The 24,505-nt window shown below is 49.1% G+C and overlaps 1 protein-coding gene across 2 annotated transcripts; it reads right to left on the bottom strand.

Moving 5' to 3' along the window:
• Positions 1-467: 467 nt before the first annotated feature.
• PEX5 (peroxisomal biogenesis factor 5) lies at positions 468-19,260 on the bottom strand. 2 transcript variants are annotated; one of them, XM_075903518.1, is made up of 16 exons: positions 19,064-19,260; positions 18,558-18,749; positions 18,088-18,123; positions 17,775-17,907; positions 17,430-17,564; positions 15,896-16,001; positions 8,528-8,618; positions 8,113-8,235; positions 7,637-7,729; positions 7,323-7,442; positions 6,272-6,415; positions 3,515-3,585; positions 2,935-3,138; positions 2,609-2,774; positions 2,196-2,353; positions 468-1,687 (listed from the first exon to the last, which is right to left on the bottom strand). In XM_075903518.1, the coding sequence occupies exons 2-16, from the start codon at positions 18,705-18,707 to the stop codon at positions 1,486-1,488; spliced, it is 1,932 nt and encodes a 643-aa protein (XP_075759633.1). In that variant the 5' UTR covers positions 18,708-18,749; positions 19,064-19,260; the 3' UTR covers positions 468-1,485. The 2 variants fall into 2 exon arrangements, with proteins under 2 accessions (XP_075759633.1, XP_075759638.1); XM_075903523.1 differs by lacking the exon at positions 8,113-8,235 and having other exon boundaries at positions 19,064-19,259.
• Positions 19,261-24,505: the final 5,245 nt, after the last annotated feature.

The following is a 24,505-nucleotide window of genomic DNA, read 5'->3' on the forward strand; positions in this document are numbered from 1 at the left end:
TTCCTCAAGAGAGTGTAAACAGCAAGACAACTGCTCTGGAGAGCTCCAGCAAAGCCACCCCAACAGGGCTCAGCCAGCCAACTCCCCCACCCACCCACCCAGCCACATGCCCCAAGCTAAGTACTCCAGGGGGATGCCAGGCTACCACCCCGACTCTGTGGGAGAACCCAGCTGAAACTGCCACTGACTATTGTAGCCTTTATCTGCCATCAGAACTCCATGTGGTGGGGAGCTAGATGGCCTTACAGTTCCATGAACATGCAGAGTTGGGGAGGGTGGAGGGGGAAAGAGACTCACAGACAGATCTATAGCAACACTCGAAAGTTACACCTCTCCTCTCCCATAAACATCCTTTTTGTGGGAGCTGAACCACCCCAGAGCAGGGGTAGAATCCTCTCAAATTCTACGAGGGCCTCCGTACCCGATGGCTCATACATCCCTCCAACACACACACAGCCAGACACTACAACAGTTTGATGTGTTTATTCTTCCCCCCGTCAATTATACAAAATATTTTACAATTAAAATTTTTTCCCTCAAATCATATACAGGTATTTATAATTCACAAGATTCAGTTACAGGCTAGGGGGACTTATCTGCACAGAAAATAATCCCCAATTTATTCTACAATGATGGATGATCAAGTAAAAGTTGTTGCCTTCAAGCCAAGGTGCTTTATATTTAGCCAGCTTCATCCTAGTTCCAGGGTGAGCCTCCAAACTCAGCCTCAGGGACTCCTCTCCTCACTGCTGTCTCAGAGCCTCCTCCCACCTCCCAGAGTTGGGGCCCAGTGAGAGACATACCGCACCAGGACACTGCACTGCAAAGTTACTAGCACCTGGAAGAGGTGAGAAAAATATCTATAGGCCTCAAAGTGATCCAGCCACCCATGGCGGTGTGGGCCTGCATGCTGAGCCGGAAGAGACCTAGGGTTAGCAGCCCAGGCACTCGGCTCCCACAAGCAGGTTGGCTGGGCAACGCAGCACTTGAACGCAATCTCACATCCACACCCACTTATGCAGGCAGTCTCAGCTGTACAGCACTGTGCTGGCAGGGCGGCCCGTAAGCAACAGGTGCTGCTAAGGGGCAGAGTCACAAGTGCAAGCTTGTGGTTTTATCTTGTAAGGAGTGGCCCTGGTGCGTTTCTATTTCCCCTTCCCTTCCATCCCGCAGGACTTGCTCCCCCATGCCAGCAGCTCATGTTGCTGCGCAGAGTCAGCATCCAGTGGCGGGGGGGGAGGTGCCATATGTGCTGCTCACAGATGCGCAGGCCGCCAGAGGTGGGTGAGAGAAGTCACACTGTGCCACGGGAGCGCCTACAGAATAAGCAGCCAGGGGTCTGCCCCCAGCAACCGCAACCGAAGGGCAGATCTGAAGAGGAGACGTGCAGCAACCCCCGTACACGTTTGTTTTTCAAAAGGGGCGTGTGGAACACGACTGCTGATCTGGGCCCTCCCCGCACTCGCAAGGGAGCCCATCCAGGAGTCACTGCTGGAGGCCAAAGGCCTGGAGCAGGGTGGGAAGGTCCCGCGTATCGGCTGCCTGATACAGATCACTCTGGCCCAGCATGGAGAGGGCCATGCGCAGGGTGCTCCAGATGTTGTCAGACATGGCGCCCTGCTGGCCCCGTGGGCCCCGGCTCTTCTGCTGCATGTGCAGGGCCTCCAGGAAGTGCTCCACTGCCTCGCTGCCAGCATGACCAGGGAGGGAGACAGAAACAGTCACCAATAGGCAGCGGACAGCTAGGAGGGGGGAAGGAAGGACCCACTAGATCCCCTCTCTGAACAGCTCAATAATCACCTTCCCACATTTCCTCCCGCCATTCCTCCTACCCCTGCTCCTCACACACTGCATCACAGGCCAGGGTCCAAGCTGTGACGGACGTGGCTCGACAGCCCCACCTCCAGGCACATGTTGGAAGGCAACAAAAGCCTTCCCGTGCTTCTGAGATGCTCCCTCCCTTTGATATTGGGAGCCAAGAGGGTGGGGGTCACATCGGCTGGCACGCTGCACCTGGGGCAGGCAGACACGCTCTGCTCCCTCTTTGCCAGGGTTAAGCAGAGTATCCTGCACCCAAGTGGCAAACCTCCACCAACAGCCACTCGCTCCCTTCCTCTCCTCCCCACAACACACTGACAGGCTCCCACTGATGCTCTGCTCATAGCAGACCTTGCTTCCCCCTCGTTCCCACTCACCGATGCGCCCCCAGATTGATGCAGCTGATGCCCAGGTTGTAGCGGGAGCGGATGTAGCCTGGCTGCAGCTCCAGTGCCCGGCGATAGGCAGCCACAGCCTCCTCGCTGCGATTCCCATTGGCCAGCGTGGCACCCAGCTTGTTCCACAGCAGGTGATCCTGGAAGGGGGTGTGGCAGGAAGCAAGTGATGGAGGCATCAGGCATCTTACATCCCAATGGGCCTGTGCTTCATAGCCCTCCTCACGTCCCATAAGCTTCCATCCACTCTCCCTGACTCTTCCCCAGTCCCTTCAGCCCAACCCACTTCCTAGGCTCAGCCTACAACCCCCCAGGGCAGATCCCAGCCCCACCTCCCCCTACACACAATCCTAAGTTAGCCCAACCCCTGCCCCGAACTGCACTCTGTCCCTTACGTTGGGGCGCACACTCAGCGCAGAGCTGAAGCAGTCCACGGCCTTCTCATACTCGCCGCTCAGGTTAAAGAGGACACCCAGGCCGCACTGCACGTCAGGATCCACGGCCGAGGGGTCACTGCGCACGGCTGCCAGGAACAGGTCCTTCACTTCCATGAAGAGGGAGCTGGGGAGGGAGAGAACAAGGGAACTCACCTGCTGATGGGTGCAAGTCTCCCCCCAGCCCTCTCTGGGGTCATCCTCACTCTAGTGCATCCAGCTACAAGACCACAAGCTGAACTGGGGTATTCTGCACCTCCCGTGTCCCGTCCCATCCCCAGACTCACTCAGACAGTAAGGAGCCCAGGATGCGCTTGGAGGGCCCCAAGTGGCTCCCTTCCAGCTCCTTCCCCACCAGGTGGGCGTAGGCCGGCTTGTGGCGCAGCCAGTCCCGCAGGGTCTCACATGCCTGCTTCTGTAGAGACTCGTTGGTGAAGCTGACAGCCAAAGCCATGAGTGCAGTCAGGTTCCCTGGCTGCAGCTCCAGGCACCTGCAGGGGAGAGGGGAGAGCAAATGGCATGCACATTGTGGGAGACAAGGATATGCAGCTTTAATGGCTCTTTAAGAGCTCGTGACAACGAACAGCAAACTCCAGTATCCAGGCAAGTTGATGAAGGACCCATGAGGGGGCAGGAGCCCTGGCCTGGGTCAGAAAACAGCTCTCCACAGCAGCCAACAGGCCACAGGGAACCCATCCTTACAAGTTTGCTTTTGATGCAGGTAAAAAAGCACTGGAGCTTTGTTCAGCCTTTAAGCAGAGCAACCAACATGAGGCATTTCACGAGTGGCCAGCAAGCCGTCCCTTGGGGAGCCATGAGCAGAACCCAGGAGTCCTGCTTTAGATCCCCTCTTTAGGAGTTACTCACCGCCGGAGGGCACTGATTGCAGACAGCTCTTGTTCATTCTCTGCTTGGGTGGTTCCCAGGTACTGCCAGGCCTGACACAGAAACAGAGACAAGTTTATTTATACTACTTTAGAGCAAGAGTACGAATGAGAGACCATTTTGTACCCTCAGCCCCTTTTCTGGGGATTAAAAATAGATGTACTCAAGTCAGCAGCCTCAACCCACACCACAGAGCTTGTGTTAACCACCCCCTCAGGAGCCACCACTTCTCCCACACTCCCCAGGAAAACAGATGGGCTCTGCGATGCATCCTGGAAATCAGGTTTGGGCTCATGGACACAAGGAGGGGCAGCGAGTTCATCCATTCCCCCCCCCCCCCCAACACACAAATACCCCATGCTACCAGCGGTCTCCTCTCTGCTAAATCCGGGTGCTCTAGCTTTAGCACCTCCATGCATCACAGCCAGGACTATGCTACAGGGTGAGGAAGAAAGAAACATGTTGCAGGCCACTGAGGACTTCAGATAGATAGCACAGCCCACTGGACAGGATTTTGGAGTAGGAATGCTAAGAGATAAGACTCAGTTATGAGCAACCTGCCGTGGTCCACAGGAGACTCATGACACGATCAACAGTACTCAGACAGCAGATGGATCTAAATGTAGTAGCATTGACATGGATTTGACCTTCATTCATCACCAGACCACCTATTCACGTAGCCAGCATAACCTCCTTGCTGCCCCGACTGACTAGGCTTAAAGAGGTTTAAATCAACTATCTATTATGAGCTGTGTCACCCTCCACCCACAGCATGCACCACTGTCTCACCCAGAAACGGAAAGTTTGTTCCTTGCTGACAGCTGGCTGGACTGCAGGTCTGAAGTGGCAAGCATGAGCCATACAAAAGTTCCCTTGAGCAGGAAATATTAATCTCCACCAGCAATTGACCCGGCCACTTGTTAATGGCTCTCTCAAGGCAGCACAGGAGATGACCAAGTATCCACATCCCTCCAGGGCAAGTCTCCCCCCAGCAGGGAGACTCTAGCAGAGCTGACTGAACAGGTGTCTCTGCAGAGCACTGCCCTGTCGCCAGGGTAGCAGAGTTTCACCCGCATCTCAGTTTCATCCTCACAGCAGGGCTCAGATCTGCCTCCTGCCAGGGCTTTGCAGATGCTAGGATGAAGGCAAAGCATCTCTCCTTGCCCCCTGCACAGCTGTAGCATGCCATGCAGAATGGGCCCCAGACTTCCACGCTGCTATCCCAGCAACATTGCCTCTCACTCTGTCACTGGCCCTCCCAAGTCTAAGCCTTGGCAACTCACGAGGAGAAAGCCAAGGAGGCAGGTGCCTCAGAGGCCACATGGCCACTGGCAAGGCCAAGAGCCCATAGTCCAATCACACACTGGTGGAGTGGCGTGCTCATTATCCTCAGGTCTTCCAGTTCCACTGACGACAAGCAGATTGTCAGAGCTCATCCTTCACTCTGCCCTGCCCTCAAGCCACAGAAGAGGATGATCTGCCAGGGTAAGCTCTCCAATTACCCAAACTCTAGTCCAAATCAGGCATGAGGCCCGCTGTGCTGAACCAGACACCTACGATCGACCCCCACAGCTATCAAGTCCCCAGCTTGCTTTAAAAAAAAAAAAAAAAAAAAAAATCAGCATGCGTGTGGCTGTTGACAACACGAAGCATAACCAGCCTCATGAGTCCAATGCCACCATGGAAAGGACTTCAGCGGCTCACACAGTGAGGCACACAGCTACCCTAGAGATTACATCCCCAAATTCTAACCTGCTCCGGGTCGGGTGATCTGCACCATAGATCAGGCCAGGTGCACACAGTCTAAGCACCTTCTCAGTGAGCCCCTGGGATTCCCGTAAAAGTACATAGCCAGAGTTATACACCAGACAACTGGGGTCAGCCACACCACCCTCTGCAGCATAGCTCCCCAGCACTGGAATAGGGGACAGTGCAACCCAGGCCGTATCTCTGGGCGGGGGCCTTGTATTATGTTCATGGAAGTCCTCATTAAGATCAAGTTCTGCCCCACAGGGGCAGGCTAGTCCTCTCCCCTCCCCCTCTCCCAGCCCATTTAGCTCCTGAGGAGCTGGGGTGACTGCCCTGGAGAACGTGAACATCCCCCGAGAAGCACTGCCCCCGAGGGAGGTTGTCACGCACCAGTACAAGCTGTGCCTGCCAGAGACTGAGTGACAAATCAGAGGCTTCTGGCATAAAAGGCAAAGTTTAACAAGATTCGTGGCCTCCATCTGGACTCAACAAATGAGCAGGGCCTTCATGCCAAGTGAGGCCAAGCCTTGTGAAATGGCCTAACTCTACCAGACTCCCCTGGTGGAAGGTGGGCAATGTGCTTAGCAAGCAGATAAGAAATGTTATTGTGTTTTCTCTAACTCTTTTGCCCTGGAACAGGTGCATTTTGCTTTGGAAGCGCTATGTGATCACAGGTGAAACACTGCTGTGCTTGGGGAGGCAGCAATGCAGAGGCACTGGCCAGGAAGCAGACTGCCTTGCAGGGAGATCAGTGTCTAGTAGGGAACAGTGCAGTTAGAAAAGAGCAGGTGAAGGCTAGAAACCTGAGATCAGGCAGAGCCCACCTGGAGTGGGACACGGAGGGGAGGATACAAGATCAGTTGCTTTGAAACAGTGACAACGGGGTCACCCCCCTCCTAGACCGACCCCGCCTGACCTTGCTTAGGGAGCTGGGCCCGGCTGCGAGTGGCAGGATACCTGGAGCAGACCTGCTTTTCTTGCTTCGCTCACCTCCATGTGGTCAGGGTTCTGCTGCACAGCAGCCTCAAAGAGCAGGACAGCATTGGGGAGGTCGCCTTTCTCCAGGCACTTCAGCCCCTCTTCAAATGCCTGTGGATGATCCCTCATGGGATTGTCCTCCTCAAAGTGGTAACCCTACCAGAGACAGCAAGCCAAGGGTTACCACTCTGGGCAGGGTTCAGAAATGGCTGGTGTGTGCCCACGTGCCATATCAACACTTCTGCAAGCCCCAAGCCATCTCTACCCACCCCTCTCTGCTCCAATCGCCAGCTCCTGCCAGGGCTGACAGAGTTGGTTCCTCAGCACCTGGCACTTCTTCTAGAGAGCACAGGGGTGGAGTGGCCAAGTCACAGCGGTCTAGGGCACAGCAGCTGCTACCCCCTCATTCGGGTGTGGCAGATCCGCAAATTCTGGTGCCCCGCCCACCCCTGCAGCCTGCAAAGAGATGCATCAGTTGCACAGGGTTGTGTGTGAACATTTACCAAAATTAGGGAGTCTCCATCAGTGTTCCCTGTAAGCTCAGTGCGAGGGGAACCACCCAGAAGAGAGCTTCAAATGCTGCCCAGCTGATTAGCAGCGTGCCCACAGCCAGTAGCATCTATTGCTACTATTGGTGAACAGCCGCACAGACCTTAGTGCGCATCAAATATATTCCATACATGGATGGAAAAAAAAGAGGGAACATTGGTCTCCATCAAGACAGGGGACACAGAAAGCAATGGCCTGGTTGGGAGGGCACCACAATTAACTGCTGGTTTGCATTTTCAGCAGTGGGTGGGGCTTCGAAAAAAATACACTGTGGTTCTTGTCAGTCTGACCTCTGGTCAGAAGTCTTGACAGAGACTCTCAGCAGAGCCCCACCGCTGCCCGGACAGGCTGGCTATCCTGAGCACCGCCAGGGCTGTGAGGCTAAGAGGATATCCCAGCAGCACAGAGACCTTCCAGCAGGCCTCTCAGTTCCCAGCCTGGGAGAAGGGATTTTGAGAGCTCTCAGAGTGGCCCAGCACAGCACTAGGACTCACATTTGCTGCCATCCCATTACCTTGTCATAAGAGGAGGTACTGAGGTCCTCATAATCGGAGAGCCAGGGGTGAGCCTCTGCATCCCGCTTGGCCATCTCCTCCCACTCTGCCTGCAGCCTATCCCAGAAATCCACATCTGACTGAAGAGAGGAAGAGGAGGGGGTTAAAGGCTAGCACCCCGTTGATCTCCCCCTGCACATTCCTTGGAGATTTCTCCTTTAGGGCTCTGAGCCTCCCTGTTCATTTCTCCCCTACATGGCACGAAAAGGGGGCTCAGCCAGTTCTGGGGCCCTATAGCACCCTTCACATCCCAACCTCTCCTCTCTGGTTTTACCTCAACAGCAGTCTTGGCCTGCTCAAATTCTGTATCCAGAGCTGGCACGTTCCCAGTTCGGGTAAACTGATCCACCCATGCATCAGATGCTCCCTAGAGAGAAGGAAATAAAAGGGAGCACCTTGAAATTGCAAGAATTAAAAGCAATGCTATGCATATCTCCCGCCAGCAGGAGGTGCTGTAAGACCCCCTCACTCTCTGCAAGATACTGCAATGAAGCAGACACATTCTGGATTCTCCCACCTGCCAAGACATCACCATGAAAAGGTTCACATTGCCAGAGGCCATCCCTGCACCTGGCTAGGCACAGCTTTGGAGAAGCTCATGCTCCTGGAGCCCCATGCCACCCATGGCTGTGTATTAACAGGGCACAGCTGAGAGAAAGTTCACCCTCCTGTTGTCCTCTCCCTCCCACAGGCTGGGCAGCACTGCAAGGAAGTTTGCACATCTGTGAGCAGCTAGGGCTCAGGTCCTACCTGCTGCTGTATAAACTCAGATGCCCACTGCTCTGCCTGATCCTGGTCTCTGGGGGTCAGGGTCACCTGATTAGCCTCGATCGACACCCTCCCGTCTCCGATCTGGCGAACAAACTTTAGGAACTGTGGCAAAGAAATGAAATGTGGGAAGAGACCTTCACCAATAACCCCTACTCAGCTGCCCATTCACACATACCCCGCCCTATAAGCTAACCAGATCTGGGCTCTCAGAATCAACAGACCCAGAAGGGAAAGGGAATAAAATATGCCAGTTTCACCAGGGTTGTGTGGTGGAAGACATGAGCTTGGGGGATGTAGGGCTCACCCCTTGGAACTCAAAGGAGAAAGGAGGGAGATGCAGAATGGCAGGAGGTCGCCCCCACACACCTTGGTGAGGCTTCATGGCATTTCTCACCTCAGAGTTGTTGAGTTTGGGGTCATCCACTTTAGAAAGGAAATCACTGGCAGTCTTCTTAAGATCATCCTCAGGTTGATATTCTTCGTACCTATCAACCAGAGAGAGATAAGAACGGCCACACTGGGTCAGACCAAAGGTCCATCGAGCCCAGAACCCTGTCTGCTGACAGCAGCCAACAAAGTTCCCTCTATGGTGTGTGCACCAAGAATTTGAGGCCTGCCCACATCTTCAGCAGAGCCACGCAGGAGCAGCAGGGCACCCACCAAGTGGCCCTGGCCCTAGCTTCAGCCCTTCCCCAGAGCAGGCGCTGCAGACCACGTGGCAAGTGGTGGCTGTGCCGGCAGCTCCACTTTTCATGGGAGAACTGGGAAGCAGACAGCACAGAGGCATCCTTGGCAGAATAGAAATGTTTTCAAGTTTCCTTTTGTAATAGTATATTAAAAAGGCAGGAAAATAGAGCTTTGTGTTCTAAAATGGAGCAGCCTGAAGACTAAGAACAATTGGTAAGTGTCTAAATAATGATACCAGAGGGGGGAAATCAGCATACAAGTGGTTTACAACGTGGAAAGCATGTATAAAAATAATGAGGTAGCATATGAATTAATCAGATATATTGTTCAACTGATGCAAATCTAATCAGATTCTTATAATAGCTCAAGTGGTAAAGTGTTCCTTGGGTGAAAGCAATGCTATTCCAGTGACATTAATATTCTACCATTTTACCAAGTGATAAAATGAGGGTACTTTATTAAAATTGTACAATATTTTTCCTTGTATCCTGAGAGATTTGATTGCCTTTGGTATAGTCCGTTTCACTCTTAATAATATTGATTCTGCTGTACATTTTCCTCACATTTTTAGAGCTAGTTTCTTGATTTGGAACTTACATTTTATTGCAACTGACAACATAAAAGTCAGGTTTTAAGAAACTGTATTATGATCATTACATTTTCCCTACTGAAACTTAATGTGCGTGTTACACTGGGAAAAAAACTGCTTAGTTGAGGAGTTCGGAGAGAAGAAAAGTGCTCTGAGAAAAGTTTTGAGAGTTCATTTTAAAATCTTATAAATATAAAACTTTCAATATATGTGAAGGGCTTCTAAGGACCACTTGAGGATTGTTAGTTGCTTTACTACGTTTTTGAAGACATGTTTCAGCTACCAGTGTTTTGCCACTGATCCTGAAAAATAGATCTGGGCTTAATTTTACTCACATATGATGTCAACAGCACTGCTTATGCATGAAGTTAAGCATGTGCTTAAGTAGTTTGCTGATTAGGGGTATTAAACTTTTGAATCTCACAATAACATGAGACCTGCTCAACTTGAAAACCAAAAATTCCTTTCACAAACCTAATGAAAATCAGAACTTGAAGTAAGCAAGCAGCATGATCAGCATCTTCACAATTAGAATCCAATGCTCATGCTTCCAGACAAAGAAAACAATAGAAGGGCAACTTTAATAGTTATACTGTATATTAGCATAACAGCTATATTACCTCCCTAGTCTAACTAGTTAAAACTCTCTGCAAGACTGAGCCAGGTGATGTTCGTATTCATATGTCTCACATGCCATCTAACCGTTTTTTCTCCAGTGCAATTATTTTTAGTCCAACACACTATAGTTCCTGCTTACTGTTTATGATGGGCAAACCTCAAAATGGTGCAATTTAAATTCTGATCCTTCTCTGCTCAAATTCCTCATCCTGTTCACAAAATGAGTCAGTACTGTCTCTTTACGTATACAGATAAAAGAAAGGAAACACATTTAGAACTCACTCTGGAGATAGTGTTTGGGTTCCTATAAAAAAATTGTGTTAAAAAAAAGTTGTGCAATATTGACCAGATGCAAGTTCTGCTTTAGGGGATATCCAGTCTCAGTTTTAATTGCTTCCACACAAAAATTGTTAAATTGCCCTTTGGTGTAATTTCACAATTCATTTCAGTGTGTTTTTACAATCCTGTCTCATTGCAATACAACAAGAAAGGCACAGTGGTGTTGGAATAATTTATGTCCTTAGTGAAGAAGCCTCACTGCAGCCCCAGTTCCGGCAGCCACCACCCAGCAGGGCTGCTCTGTTGCAGGGCCGGCTTTAGGGCAGAGCAAACTGGGCCCATGCTCAGGGCACCACAGCCAGAGGGTGAGGGGCAACTGAGCAATGGTGCTGCTGGGCAAAGGAGGTGGAAGGTAGTGGGCAGGGGGCAGCGTGTCAGGACATGCTGGAAGTGCAGGGTGGGTGTTGGGATGAAGGGAGCACTGTGCAGAAGTTAGGGGTAAAGGGGACACAATACAGGGTTAGTGGTAATGGGTGCACAGGATAGGGGTGCAGGAATTGTGGAGACCATGGATGCAGGGACGGTGGGAGTGAGACTGGGTGCCAAGCTGGGTGGGTGCAGGGTCATGAACCTTGTTAATTATTCCTTGTTTTAGTATTATTTCTTCCATAACAATTTAAATGATACACACTTTTTTTTTTGGTTAGTAACCAGTGGGTGCCACAGTGGCACACATCCAAACAAGCGCACATGACATCACTATTAGTGCACAAGCAAAGCGCACTCTGCTCACGGATGGAGAATCTTAGATGGAACACTGAAAATCCAAAGGGAATGAATGGAGCAGGTAATAATGTGATCCCTCCTGTCGCCCATTCCCAGCTTCTGGCGTTCAAAGGCTGGGGACTCCATTCCTACCCATCCTGGCTAATCGCCAATATTGATGGACCTACCTTCCATGAATGTATCTACTTATTTGTTTAAACTAGTTATAATCTAGACCTTCACAACTTCCTCTGGCAAGGAGTTCCACAAACTGACTGTGTGAAGAAATGATTTTGTTTTAAATCTATTGTCTCTTAATTTCATTGAATGATCCCTAGTTATTGTGTTATGAGTAAATTGCACTTCATCTACTTTCTCTCCAACACTCATGATTTTATGGACCCAATTATCTCTCACTTGAAGTGGTCTCTTTTCCAAGATGACAAGTCCCAGTCTTATTAATATCACCTCATATCGAAGCTGTTACTCTCTCTTTTTTTTGGCCCTTTTCTGAATTTTTTCCAATTCTAATGTATCTTTGATAGGATGACCACATCTGCACACAGTATTCCAAATCTATGGTTCTCACATTTTTATAGAGGCAATATGATATTTTCCTCAGATTACACATATTCCTTTCTTAATGATTCCCACCATTCTGTTTGCTCTTTTGACTGCCGCTGCATGTTGAGTGGATGTTTTCTGAGAACTATCCACAATGACTCTAAGATCTCTCTTTTGAGAGCTAACAGGTATTTAGAACACACTATTTTTATAGATATAGTTGGGATGATATTTTCCATTTGAGGGGGGCCAGATAGCTCAGTAGTTTGAGCATTGGCCTGCTAAACCCAGGGTTGTGAGCTCAATCCTTGAGGGGGCCATTTAGGGATCTGAGGCAAATCTGTCAGGGATGGTACTTGGTCCTGCCATGAGGGCAAAGGACTGGACTCAATGACCTCTCATGGTCTCTTCCAGCTCTATGAGAAGGGTATACCTCCATATTTATTTATTGTGCATTATTTTGCATTTATCAACATCGGTCAACAAAATGGCAGGTGAAATTCAGTCATCTAGTTCTGAGAGATCCTTTTGTAGTTCTTCCCAGTCTAATGGGACTTAACTCGAGCAGTTTTGTATCATCTGCAACTTTTGCCACCTCACAGTTTTGTATCATCTGCAACTTTTGCCACCTCACAGTTTACCCCTTTTCCCACAGCATTTATGAAAGTGTTGAATAGGATTAGTCCCAGTTTGGATTCCTAGGGGACACCCCTATTTACATCTCTCCATTCTGAGAACTGACCATTTATTCCTACTCTGTTTTCTATCTTTTAGCCAGTCAAACCATGACACGACCTTCCCTATTATCCCAGGACAACTTACTTAGATTTTCAGAAAGCCTTTGACAAAGTCCCTCACTACCAAAGACTTGTAAAGTAAGGATGTTAAGAGGTAGATAATGTACTAATCATGTACGCGATATAAATTATATTGACAACACGATTAGTTGATAAGGGAAAGCGCTCTTTCCCAGCTTACGGTTCAGGAGCTACCCCCACTGCAGTTCTGCACTTTAAATGTAATGTAGTAAGAGCCACTTGGGCTCCTACTACATTTACAATGCAGTACTGCAGCAGTCCCAGACTGGCACGAGCCAGGACTGAGCCAGACTTGCTCAGTCAGCAGCAGCCAGCCCCAGCTGCCACAAACAGGAGCTGCTGCCGGAGCAGCCTCTGCCCATGGTGAGCCTGGGACCACTGCAGGCAGAGGCTGACTCAGAGCAGCCTCTCCTACTCCCCCACTTCTGCCTCTGATAGCAGCAGCAGCACAGGGGGCAGTGCAAGTGGCACCACAGAGATGGTGCTGGGAGGGGCGAGGGGAAGACTGGCTTAAGCTGGCTCTCCCCAGCACTGGCTCTTGTCCCCCCCACTCCCACCTTAGTGAATAGTTGACTTGACTACCTGATAAGTTTAGGGTTATCGAGTAGTCGGCTACTCAACTACTTGCTTACATCCCTAAATCTATGTACACTATATCCACTGGATCCTCCTTGTCTGCATGCTTGTTGACCCCCCCCCCCCCTCAAAGAACTCTAGTAGATTTTTGGTAATAGGAAACCCTGCCTCACCACTATGTTGACTCTTCCCCCTTCAAATTATGTTCATCTATTTGCCTGACAATTTTGTTCTTTACTGTAGTTTCAACCATTTTGTCTAGTACTAGAGTCAGGACTTACTAGACTAATTGCTGGGATCACCTCTGGAACCCTTTTAAAAAAAAACGGCATCACATTAGCTATCTTCCAGTCATTTGGTACAGAATCTGATGTAAATACTAGTTTATAGACTACAGTTTGTAGTTCTGCACTGTCACATTTGAGTTCCTTCAGAACTCTTAGGTGAAAGCCATCTGGTCCTGGTAACTTATTGCTGTTTAGTTTATCAATTTGTTCCAAAACCCCCTCTAATGACACCTCAATCTGGGACAGTTCCTCAGATTTGTCACCTAAAAAGAAGAGCACAGGTTTGGGAATCTTTCACATTTGCAGCCATGAAAACTGATGCAAAGAATTTGATTAGCTTCTCCACAGCCACCTTATTGTCCTTGAGTGATCCTTTGTATCTTGATCATCCAGTGGCCCCACAAAGTCTGATCTGAAACTTAGCAGCTGTGGGCTTCATGTTTATTCACAGTCTGCCCGTCTCTCTGCATAAGGCCACATTACACAGTCCCCAGGCAGAAGAACCTACGACTGGGAATGTCCTTAGACACACATGAAATACATGGCTGTACTCTTATATGCCCACAACTACTGCAGGGCTTGTCCCTGCCCCATCCCCCCTGTGCCCCTCTCAGCCAGCAGAGAGCTCCCCGCTGCCAGACTGCAGGCAGAGAGAAAGCCTAGTCTCTGCAGCTCCCCTTTGGCCTCAGGGAAGCCTTCTGCTCCCTGCAGCTTACTGGGTCCTGAGCAGGAGGGAAGGAGCAGGAAGAAAGACCCAGACCCCTGGCAGGAGCCATGGGTGGTGGTGGGGGGAGAAGAGATCCCATGCAGAGGGAGAAAGGGAAAGGCCCCAGAAAGGAGCTGCACAGGCTGGCTTTCAGTTACACAACTATTCAATAATCCACATGAGCAAGGCCGGCAGCCAGCATGCTCCTGGCCAGCAAGGGGATCCAGTTTAAAAGTCAGCTCCCCATGCAGACTGGGTGCCCGCTGCCCCGTACTGCTGCCTCTGATACAGCGCAGGGTGGCAAGGGGGAGGGGCCCTCTGAGCTTCCTGTGGACAGAGGCTGGTCCACAGCAGAAGCCCCTGTTCACTGCAGAGGGTCTAAGCTTTGACAGGGGCTGCTCCGTGGGATGCTTGAAAGCTGGCTCCCCATGCATATCAGCTCTAGACAGCCTGCCCCTCTCTCACTTCACACTGTTGCCTCTAGAAGAAGGCACAGTGCAGGGGAGATGTGGAATCACCTCCGCAGCATGTCACCCTTTGGGCCCCCCTCTCTCAACCGTGAAACCCCTGAGTTAGATGCCTGTCTGCCTAACTGCGCATAAACAGCCAGAGGAGGAGGAGGAGGAGGAGGAGGAGAATGTAACGGTACCCAGCTTTTTCCTCTTTGTTGCAGTGATCAGAACACTCCCCTGGGATGTGGAAGACCAGATTCAATTCCCTGTTCAAACCCTCTCTCTCCACTTGAGTGTGAGAGAAGAGGGTCCTCCCACTTCTTGGGGATATTCTGATGTGGGGCTCCAACAGACTCTCTTGCTGTTCCACTGTGGATAAATGCCACCACCACTGTTTCCAGACAGATTTTTGAATGGAACCTGATGCAGTAGGCAACCTGTCAGGACTTGGGGAAGATACATATTCACCCAGCTAAGTTTGTTAATTGCTTTGGGACTTAGTTGGCGTTTGGGCACCTATGAGGTAGCTATGCACATGCCCAAAGACAGAAACTTAGGAACCTAGGGCACCTTTACCCTGAAAAACTTAAACACTGAATTTAGGCGCCCACGGAGTCTAGCAGGAGTGTAGGTCACAGTGGAGCCCAACACTGAAACATGGGCACCTAAATTTGGGTGTTAGGTTCCTTTGTAAATCTAACCTTCCATTCTCGTGTTATGCAAGAGGTCAGACTACATGATAATGTTCTTTCTGGCCTTAAACTCTAGGGCTATGTCTAGACTACGTGCCTCTACATGCCTCTGGCGACAGAGGCATGTAGATTAGGCTACCAGGCATAGGAAAATGAAGTGGCGATTTAAATAATCGCCGCTTCATTTAAATTTACATGGCTGCCACGCTGAGCCGATCAGCTGTTTGTCGGCTCAGCGTGGTAGCCTGGATGCACGGGTGTTTACGTCAAAGGCATTTGTCGACCACCCAGGTATGCCTCCTGGAATGAGGTTTACCTGGGTGGTCGACAGATGCCTTTGATGTTGACACCCATGCATCCAGGCTACCGCGCTGAGCCGACAAACAGCTGATCGGCTCAGCGTGGCAGCCATGTAAATTTAAATGAAGCGGCGATTATTTAAATCGCCGCTTCATTTTCCTATGCCTGGTAGCCTAATCTACATGCCTCTGGCGACAGAGGCATGTAGTCTAGACGTAGCCTAGGATACCAAGATCTCCCTATTTATGTAGTTGTGGAAGCCACCAATTTTGGGTGGAGGAGTCTCTGCTTCTTTCCTTTTCAACCAAGGATCTGAGAACTTGGCTGAGACTCAGAAGCTCTGAATTCAGAATGGATTTTTGTCATCTCTCACACCTCACTGTCCCTGGGCATTAGAAGTGGGTGCAGGATAGATGAAGAGAAACTCACCACTTATCTGCCAGTGACTGATCTTCTGTTTCCCCCAGCCACAGTTTCTCCTCTGACTGCTCCAAGTATTCTTCTGCCCACTTGGCAGGAGATACCGACAGAGGGTCTGTACAGGAGATTGAGTGGTGGGAGAAGAGTAAGGGACAAAATAAAAACAGAACACTGTTCAGATAAGCTTAAATTTTAAGCGCCTCCAATTTACAGTTGATTTGCAGTCCAGATTGTAACATTAACAGATGCTTTTTGCCATTTGTTTCTTTAGTTCTGCTTGTTTACTTTGAAATATAACAAGCTTTCGATTCAACTAGCCTATGCAGGTAGATTTCATTTTAGGCAAACTACCAATTTTCTTTTTTAAAGGAAATCTTGGACAACAGCAAACTGGGTTGCTGTTTGCAATGAAGAATTCATTTTCCTGATGCAAATTTCTAGCTCTTCATCAGAGCCTGTCAAAGATCATCATAAATGTTAATTAGATGCCTGTCTCCAACAGGTATATGAAAGAAATAAATATGGATGGTTGCACGGATCAGTGAAAAGCAGCCCCCTCGGGGGTGGGGCATAGCAGCTATTTAACTGCTGCCCAACAGTTTAATGTAGGGATTCAGTTGGTTGAAGTGGAGGGATCTGGAGCAGACTACAGTCCATATCACACCACCTATATGCTGTATAGCCTTGGGCAACTCTTCCCCACCTGGTGCAACAAGCTGGTGCAAATCTCTCAGGACACTCTTATTTCAGTCAAAGGGCATTGTTACGGATGTTAAATATCAGTTACTTGATTAGTCGATTAACCTCATGAATTCTTATCAGTTAGTCAGCTACTCTAGAGTCCCTGGGCAGCCCCTGTCCAGTGGGGGAGGGGTCTGAGCTCCTGGACTCAGCACGAGCCAGAACTGAGACAGGCTGCCTGCTCCTAATACACTTTAAATGCAGAGGCACAGCAGGAGTAGGTCCAGGACCCAGTGCAAGCCAGGACTGAACTGGGATGCTGTCCAACCTGCTAAAAAATGTGCTGGCAAGGGGGGGGGGGGGGGCAGAAATGCATGTAGTCTATAGCAGTGGTGCACAACCTGTGGGTCGCAGATGTCTTTCCAGGGGGGTCGTGGTGCTTAGATCTGGCCGGCCAGGGGGTGGGCCCAGCAGTTGGTGGCCTCCGCAGTACAGGGGTGACAGATCAAAAAAGGTTGCACACCACTGGTCTATAGCATTAACCTATTAGCTTTTGCTTATCAGTTAAGCGACTACACTATTACATCCCTAGCGTGGATGCTGGTGGCTTGTGATGTGCAGGACCTCAGACTAACTGATCTGGTAGTCCCCTCGGGCCTTAAACACGGACTCTAGATCAGAGTAATTTCACCCCGCATACTGTACCAGTGTGACCCACTGAGGCACGTGCTGCTTGTGCAAAGTGCCCTGAGCACTGTCTGGAGTGTCTCTCTCACATAACAGACAACTCCTACATGGGAGAACAGAGTAGGACATACTACCAGGCAACACACCACCCAATCTACACAAGAGGAGCCTTCACCTGTCACCTCTGCAATGAACTCTTGTGACCAATCAGCTTCATTGTAATCTGCAGAGACATCAGCTGTGGTATCTCCTGTCGCCAGAAATTCCTGGGCCCAGTTCTCAGACAGAGCCAGGGCTGCCACACCTGGAGCTAGGGACAGCAAGAGATGGGGGAGAGTTCAGTGACAAGCCCCAAGTGCCACACCCCCACAAGGATTAAATTCTTGTCTCTTAATCTACAGACACCCCTTGCTCTAGCTAAGCAGGCTTTTTAAATTCAGTCCCCCTCCAGACATACCACCTCACGGGGAGGTGTAGGTAGGGGTTGCAGAAGCCCCAAACTCTATCTCCACCACCTCACCTCGTTGCGGGGCTTGGCGGAAGCTTGACTGCTCAATCTCCTGCATCTCAGCCAGCAGATCATCCATTTTAAAGGTGTGTGGGGCACGGGAGAGTAGGGGGGCATTCTGTTCTTGTAGGAATTCTGCAGCCAGCTGTCAGGGAGAGAGAAAGAGTGGGTGAGGGGGAATACCCAGCAGAGACTCTGGGACAGAAAACAGGAGAAAGAGAAGGGAGGACAAAAACCAGAGAATGAGAGATGGAAAGAGTGAAGAGGAATCAAGAAAATGTGGCAGTAAGAAAGGTGATATGGAGAGCAATACAGTTATTCTTACCTCATCTTCAGAGGCCACTCCCAAAGGTTTGGAGACCTGTGGGAAAAGTAGGCAAACAATCACCCCAGCGGTGGGACCTTGCCTACAGCATCAGTCACCCATTATGATGGGAATGATATGACACCCCCCACACATAGCAGGACCAAAATCCCACCTAGGCAGACCCACTCTATGGGTGAGGCAGCCACCATATCTCCCCTTTCTGGGCAGACCTCTGCTGTGACTGGACATACATCCCCTCACCACCACCACCACTACTACTTTAACTAGTGATTCCACAAGCAGCCTCCACAACAGGGATAGGGCAACCAGACTCCCTGCCTCCCCACTCCCACCTGCTCTGATAGCCTCCCCTGTACTCAGACCCTCACTCCTCCTCCCCCCCAGTGCATCCCTGACCCTCACTGATCCAGGACCCCGCCTCACAGGAGCTGGCAGAAGGACCCTCCACCCCATGCCCTGGTACTCACTGTCTCTGCCCCAAGACCTGCAGGCGGCCAGGCCGAGGAACCCTGCAGACCCTCCTGCCGCAGGGCCTTGTCCTGGGTGAAGTGGCCAGCCAGCTTCATCAGGGGGTTGGAGCCCCCACACTCTGGCTCCACCAGCTCCCTCATGGCCATGGTGGGGGTAGGGGCGCTGCACCCGCAGGACCCTCACCCCGTCTGGGGGAGACAAACACAAAGCTCACGTGACCGCAGGGCTCTGGGGCGGTGCTCGCTCAGCACCCACCTGCCCCGTGAGCAAGCTGCGGGGGCCACCCGAGCGGGCGCAGCCCCGGCGGCCGAGCGGAGGGCAGGGGCGGCATGGCCAAGGCCCTTCCCCGGCAGCGCCCGCAGCCTGGCGCGAGCGGAGCGGCCGGAGGGAAGCGCTGGGGCTGCCACGGGCCAGGACAGAGGGGGGGCCTCGCGCCCCCCCCCCCGGCTCTTCCTCTCCCCCCGCGCTCGGGCACCTGCAACCCGCCCGCCCCCCTCGCTACCTGGCGCCCCGGCGGCCCCTGCAGCGCAGCCCGCACCGCGCACCGAGCAGCAGGGGGCGGGGCGCGCGCTTAAAGAGACAGGCACCGCGCTCCTCGCCGCGGCCCGGCGCAGGGGAGGCATCGCCGGCCTGAGGAGCCAGGGAACAGCCCAGCCGGGCTCGCGTGTAGCCCAGTGTCCCCCCAGGAGCGAGGTTTCAAAGGCCACAACTGGGCTCTTAAAGGGCCACGCAGCCCGAGACGTGCCCCACCCGCCTGCGCCGCTCCGGCGGCTCTTAAAGGAGCAGGCCGCCAAGAGAGCATCCCGGGGCCCGCCAGGGCTTAGCCTGCCGCAGAGCTGAGCAGCACGCTCTGAAAGGGCGAGGCGCCCGACAGGGACTCCAGGGGCTCCACGCCTGTTCAGGACACGTCTCCACTAGGCAGAAAGGGGGATTGGAAGCGTGTGTGTGTGTGTGTGTGTGTGTGTGTGTGTGTGTGTGTGTGTGTGTGTGTGTGTGTGTGTGTGTGTGTGTGTGTGTGTGTGTGTGTGTGTGTGTGTGTGTGTGTGTGTGTGTGTGTGTGTGTGTGTGTGTGTGTGTGTGTGTGTGTGTGTGTGTGTGTGTGTGTGTGTGTGTGTGTGTGTAGCCAAGGCAGTTGTAATTCTAGCACACTGGCTGATCAGGGTAAGCGGGGTGAGGGAAGCCAGCCTGCCTTTCCTAGTGAAAATAAGACTTAAGACAGGCCAGGGCCAATTGCCAAATCAGAGCATTATCAATAAGTTAGTGAAGTGCTAGGTCTAGGTGTCTTGAGAGGCCACCCCTGCATGCTCTTACAGGACCAGATACCATGGCTACGTCTAGACTGGCATGATTTTCCGGAAATGCTTTTAACGGAAAAGTTTGGCACAGACGCTTTTCCGCAAAAGCACTTTTTGCGGAAAAGCGTCTGTGCCAATCTAGACGCGCTTTTCCACAAAACCCGATCGCCATTTTCGCGATCGGGGCTTTTTTGTGCAAAACAAATCTCAGCTGTCTACACTGGCCCTTTTGCGCAAAAGGACTTTTGCCCGAACGGGAACAGCATAGTATTTCCGCAAGAAGCACTGATTTTTTACAGTAGGAAGTCAGTGCTTTTGCAGAAATTCAAGCAGCCAGTATAGACAGCTGGCAAGTTTTTCCGGAAAAGCGGCTGATTTTCTGGAAAAACTGGCCAGTCTAGACACAGCCCATGTGTAATGGTCAGTGTCGACAGCCCCTCCATCAGAAGGTATCCTTTATTTAAATTCTTGACTTGCTTTCATATGATGTTGTTGTACAAGGCGTTCCCGCTATAAGTCACCCTGGTATACATCCGTTCCACACTAAAGTTGTTGACGCTTATAGGAACTGATACATTATAAGTCCTTCCATTCCCTGCTCTTAAGTCATGCAAAAAAAAATTTTTTGCATAAATGAAAGTCAGCCGCGGGAGAAAAAAATTCCCCGTTTTAAGTTTTGCTATAAGTCCAAGGTTTTTTTGGAACGTATCTTGGACTTATAGTGAGGATGGCCTGTATCCAATCTGGTCTGGAGTCTAAGAAGAAATTAAGTGCAGCTTGTGTGTGCTGGTGTTTTACTTGCAGTTTCCTGATAAATGCTCTAATAAGTAAGACAGTATTACACATGTTACAATAACAGAAGAAGCTGTCTATTGGTCAGAGCAGTGTTTCCCAATTGGTGCTCCGCGGAACCCCAGGGTTCCACAAAGCAAAAGAAAGGGTTCCGTGAGAATGTGGCACTCCCCTGTCCTCTCTTAAAGACACAGTCTATTTTGCAGCTTTTTTTATTTATTTATTTATTTTTTGCTCGACCAGTTCTGGTGGATCTTTATTTATTTATTTATTTATTTCTTAACACATTTTACTCTGGTAACCCTAGGGGTTCCTTGAAATTCTTTTAAGCTGAAAAGGGCTCCGTGGCCAAATAAAATTGGGAAACGCTGGGTCAGAGGATCAGATCGGGAGATCAATCAGTACATGGAGTTCTGAAAGTGACAGGTAAATTGAGGGGGCAAGACCAAAGAACTCTAAAGAGCTAAGCACCATTTGAGAACAAAACCCTCAGAAAACACTATGTGATATTCTTAATCACTGCACACAGAAGGTCCAGTGCTGAAGGAAGGAATCACAATTGTGCAGTGAATGAAGCTGTTCGTAAGATCCCTGCCATTTTTTCCCCGAAGTTAGAAGACATTTAAATAGGGTTTCCATATTTGAACTTTCAAAAAGAGGACACCCCGAGAGGGAATATATCTGTATTATATTATATTATATTATATTATATTATATTATATTATATTATATTATATTATATTATATTATATTATATTATATTATATTATATTATATTAATGTAACACATTGGTAGATACTGATACAGATACATTCCCTCTTAGGGGTGTCCTCTTTTTTGAACATTCAAATATGATAACCCTACATTTAAAGATTATGAGGAAGGACGGGCTGCAAAAAGAGACAAGATGGTCTTGTGGCTTAGGCAAGTTAATACTGTAGAGGAGAGCTCAGTCCCACCCCTGCTTCTGCCTCAAGCTTCCTATATGATGTTGGGCAAGTTACTTAAACCAGAATATTATCAGGTGGCCACTAACAGTGCATTCCTTATTTTCTGAATGCCCAAATTTAGATAGGCCAGCTTGGAGCCTGATTCATAGTAGTGCTGAGTGCTCACAAGATCAATGGGAGTTGTGGGCATATGGAACATCTGGCACTGGCAGTAATACTGTGTGGTTTGGAGACATGTGCACAGACTGGGTAATTAAGAAATGTCTGAGTTCTAATTCTTGTTTTGCCATTGATACGCTTTGTGACCTCAGGCTCAGGCAAGTCTCAATCTCAGCTTCCCCATCTTTAAATTGGGAATAATGGTGCTTTCTTATTTCATAGTATAAATGTGGAGAGCTTTTTATTAGTATTTGTGAGGCTCAGCTACTATACAGATGAGCACAAAAATACATAAGGAAATAAATAAGAATAAATAATGCATGACAGGGGTGGTGTGCATTAAATAAGAGAAAGGGACACATCGTAAAAGATGAAGGAAAATAAGAAATATTGAACAGTTGCCTCTTTCCCATTATTGCTAACCCCACGTGTTCAAAAGTCATGACATTTTAAAAATAATAAATGCAAGGTGTGGGGGTTGTTTGCTTTCTGTTTTTTTGAGCCTTTCTTGGAATTTGTGAAAGGAAGGTATTGAGGCCTACCCAGAATATGTCAAATGAGCACCAGTTTAAATGTAAGTGTAAAGGAAAGGCAGCATCGTGAGATACAGGAGATGTAAAATAAAAACAAAATTTGATTGGATGACCAACAATAACCCCGCTTTTAGGGAAGTAAGTAACTCAGACGGCAGTATGCAACAAAGTGCTGATTACCCCAAATGGAGCAGACGAAAGTTTTTGTAAGGGCAGAATGAGACAACAAAAATCTAACATCAGCAATTGTCAGGCGAGTGGAGGAGTACCAAAATACCGAAACAGGGTATATAAGGTTGGATGGAACAGACCAAGAGTGGACGGGTTGCGAATCCAAAAAGCTAGGTCTGATCAACCAGAGCTCCCTCCCCGGCGCTGAATCTCGCTGCTGCACATAAGCTCCGAAAGGGGAACAACACCGGTCGTAAGTTGCAACAAAAAATCCAAAAAAAGGAAAAACATAAAGAAAAGAATACCTCCTGAATCTAAGCAATGCTTCTATCTTTCTTAATGTAAGTATTATATATTTGTTAACTCCATAAATTGTTTAAAGGTAAATCAGGAGGGTATATCTGTACGAGAAGTTATTATTTCTTGTTTTTTTTAAACTGTACTGTTTTTCTGCTTTTTCTTTGTATATTATATTGTCTTAAAAGAATAAAAAATAGTGAATTGATTTACATTGAAAATTAATTATAAAGTAAATAGAAAAAATAAAAAATCTTTGTTTGACCTTAAAAAGAAGTATTCCTCTGTCTGTGGTTTCAAATTCTTTAAAGAACCAAACCCGGTTACTGAAATAATTGCTGTCAAGATTGTCTTCACAACTATGAGGGTTAGAAACTTAATTTTTAAAATGAAAGCTGAGATTCTCATGTAATGAATGACTCCCAGAGCTGAGCTTTAAGAAAATACACCAAATATCATGAAACCTGTGATGTAATCATGAATTGGCAACACTTCATTCACTATGCACCGCTCCACTGAAAGAGACAGTAGTTTTGTGGTAAAAACACAAGACTTTAAAAATGGTATCTTAATGTTGCACAGAGAACCTTAATTCTGATCATCCTAACTTTTCAATGCTTGATATTATGACCTAAATAATGTTCTTTTGGCAAAGTTTATTTGCATGTAATCTACATAGTTGTGTATATGTAGACAGTCAATTTAAACAGCTCCATTGAAGTCTATAGATTCCGTAAAGTTATTATCTTTCTATACATTTTAGAAATGTGTCTGTCTGTCCATCTGTGAGCCTGTTTGTTCAAGAACTCCTCCTAAACATTAATAGAGATGTAGCCATGTTAGTCTGGTCTTGCTGAAACAAAAGACAGGACTATGTAGCACTTTAAAGACTAACAAGATGGTTTATTAGGTGATGAGTTTTCGTGGGCCAGACTTTTTTTGATTGTATCCCTTTGGTATATATGGTCATGCCAATTTTCTTCCACAATTTGATCTGAGGAAGTGAGTCTGGCCCACGAAAGCTCATCACCTAATAAACCATCTTGTTAGTCTTTAATTAGGTGATGAGCTTTCGTGGGCCAGACCCACTTCCTCAGATCAAATTGTGGAAGAAAATTGGCATGACCATATATACCAAAGGGATACAATCAAAAAAAGTCTGGCCTACGAAAGCTCATCACCTAATAAACCATCTTGTTAGTCTTTAAAGTGCTGCATAGTCTTGTCTTTTGTTCCTCCTAAACAGTAAGAGCTAGGACCATCAAATGTGGTTGGCAGCTTTCTCTTATCCTAACTTAAAGCAAGGTCAGGTTTTTGTTGTGCCAGGAAAATGGGAAGTGCCAGGAATGGGATTGTTTTCCATAACATGGAAAGAGAAGGAGCATAGAGAGGAGGGACACAATACTGAGTGGCCACTGGAGGCAGTGAGTGCTGGGGAGAGCTATACTTCAAAGTAACCACTGGAGGCAGCTATACCACCAAGAGAGTGGCCAGTTAGGGTTGGGGCTTGCCATCTTGCCTGCCACCAGACTAGGTAAGTAGCTCCCTGCCCAAAACCTTTCCCCCACCCAATCTTTCACCACAGCACTAGGAGGCTGTGGGGAAAGAGAAGCCCTTACCAGCCGGGGGGAGACAGAAGGCCCCTGCCAGCTATGGGATCTGGCAGGAGAGAGAAGGCTCCTGCTGACTGGGGGGGCAGGGGTTGGAGGAGGAGAGAAGGCCCTTGCTGGCCAGGGTATCTGGGGT

This window comes from Pelodiscus sinensis, chromosome 1, assembly GCF_049634645.1.
Source record: "Pelodiscus sinensis isolate JC-2024 chromosome 1, ASM4963464v1, whole genome shotgun sequence".
NCBI lineage: Eukaryota > Metazoa > Chordata > Testudines > Trionychidae > Pelodiscus > Pelodiscus sinensis.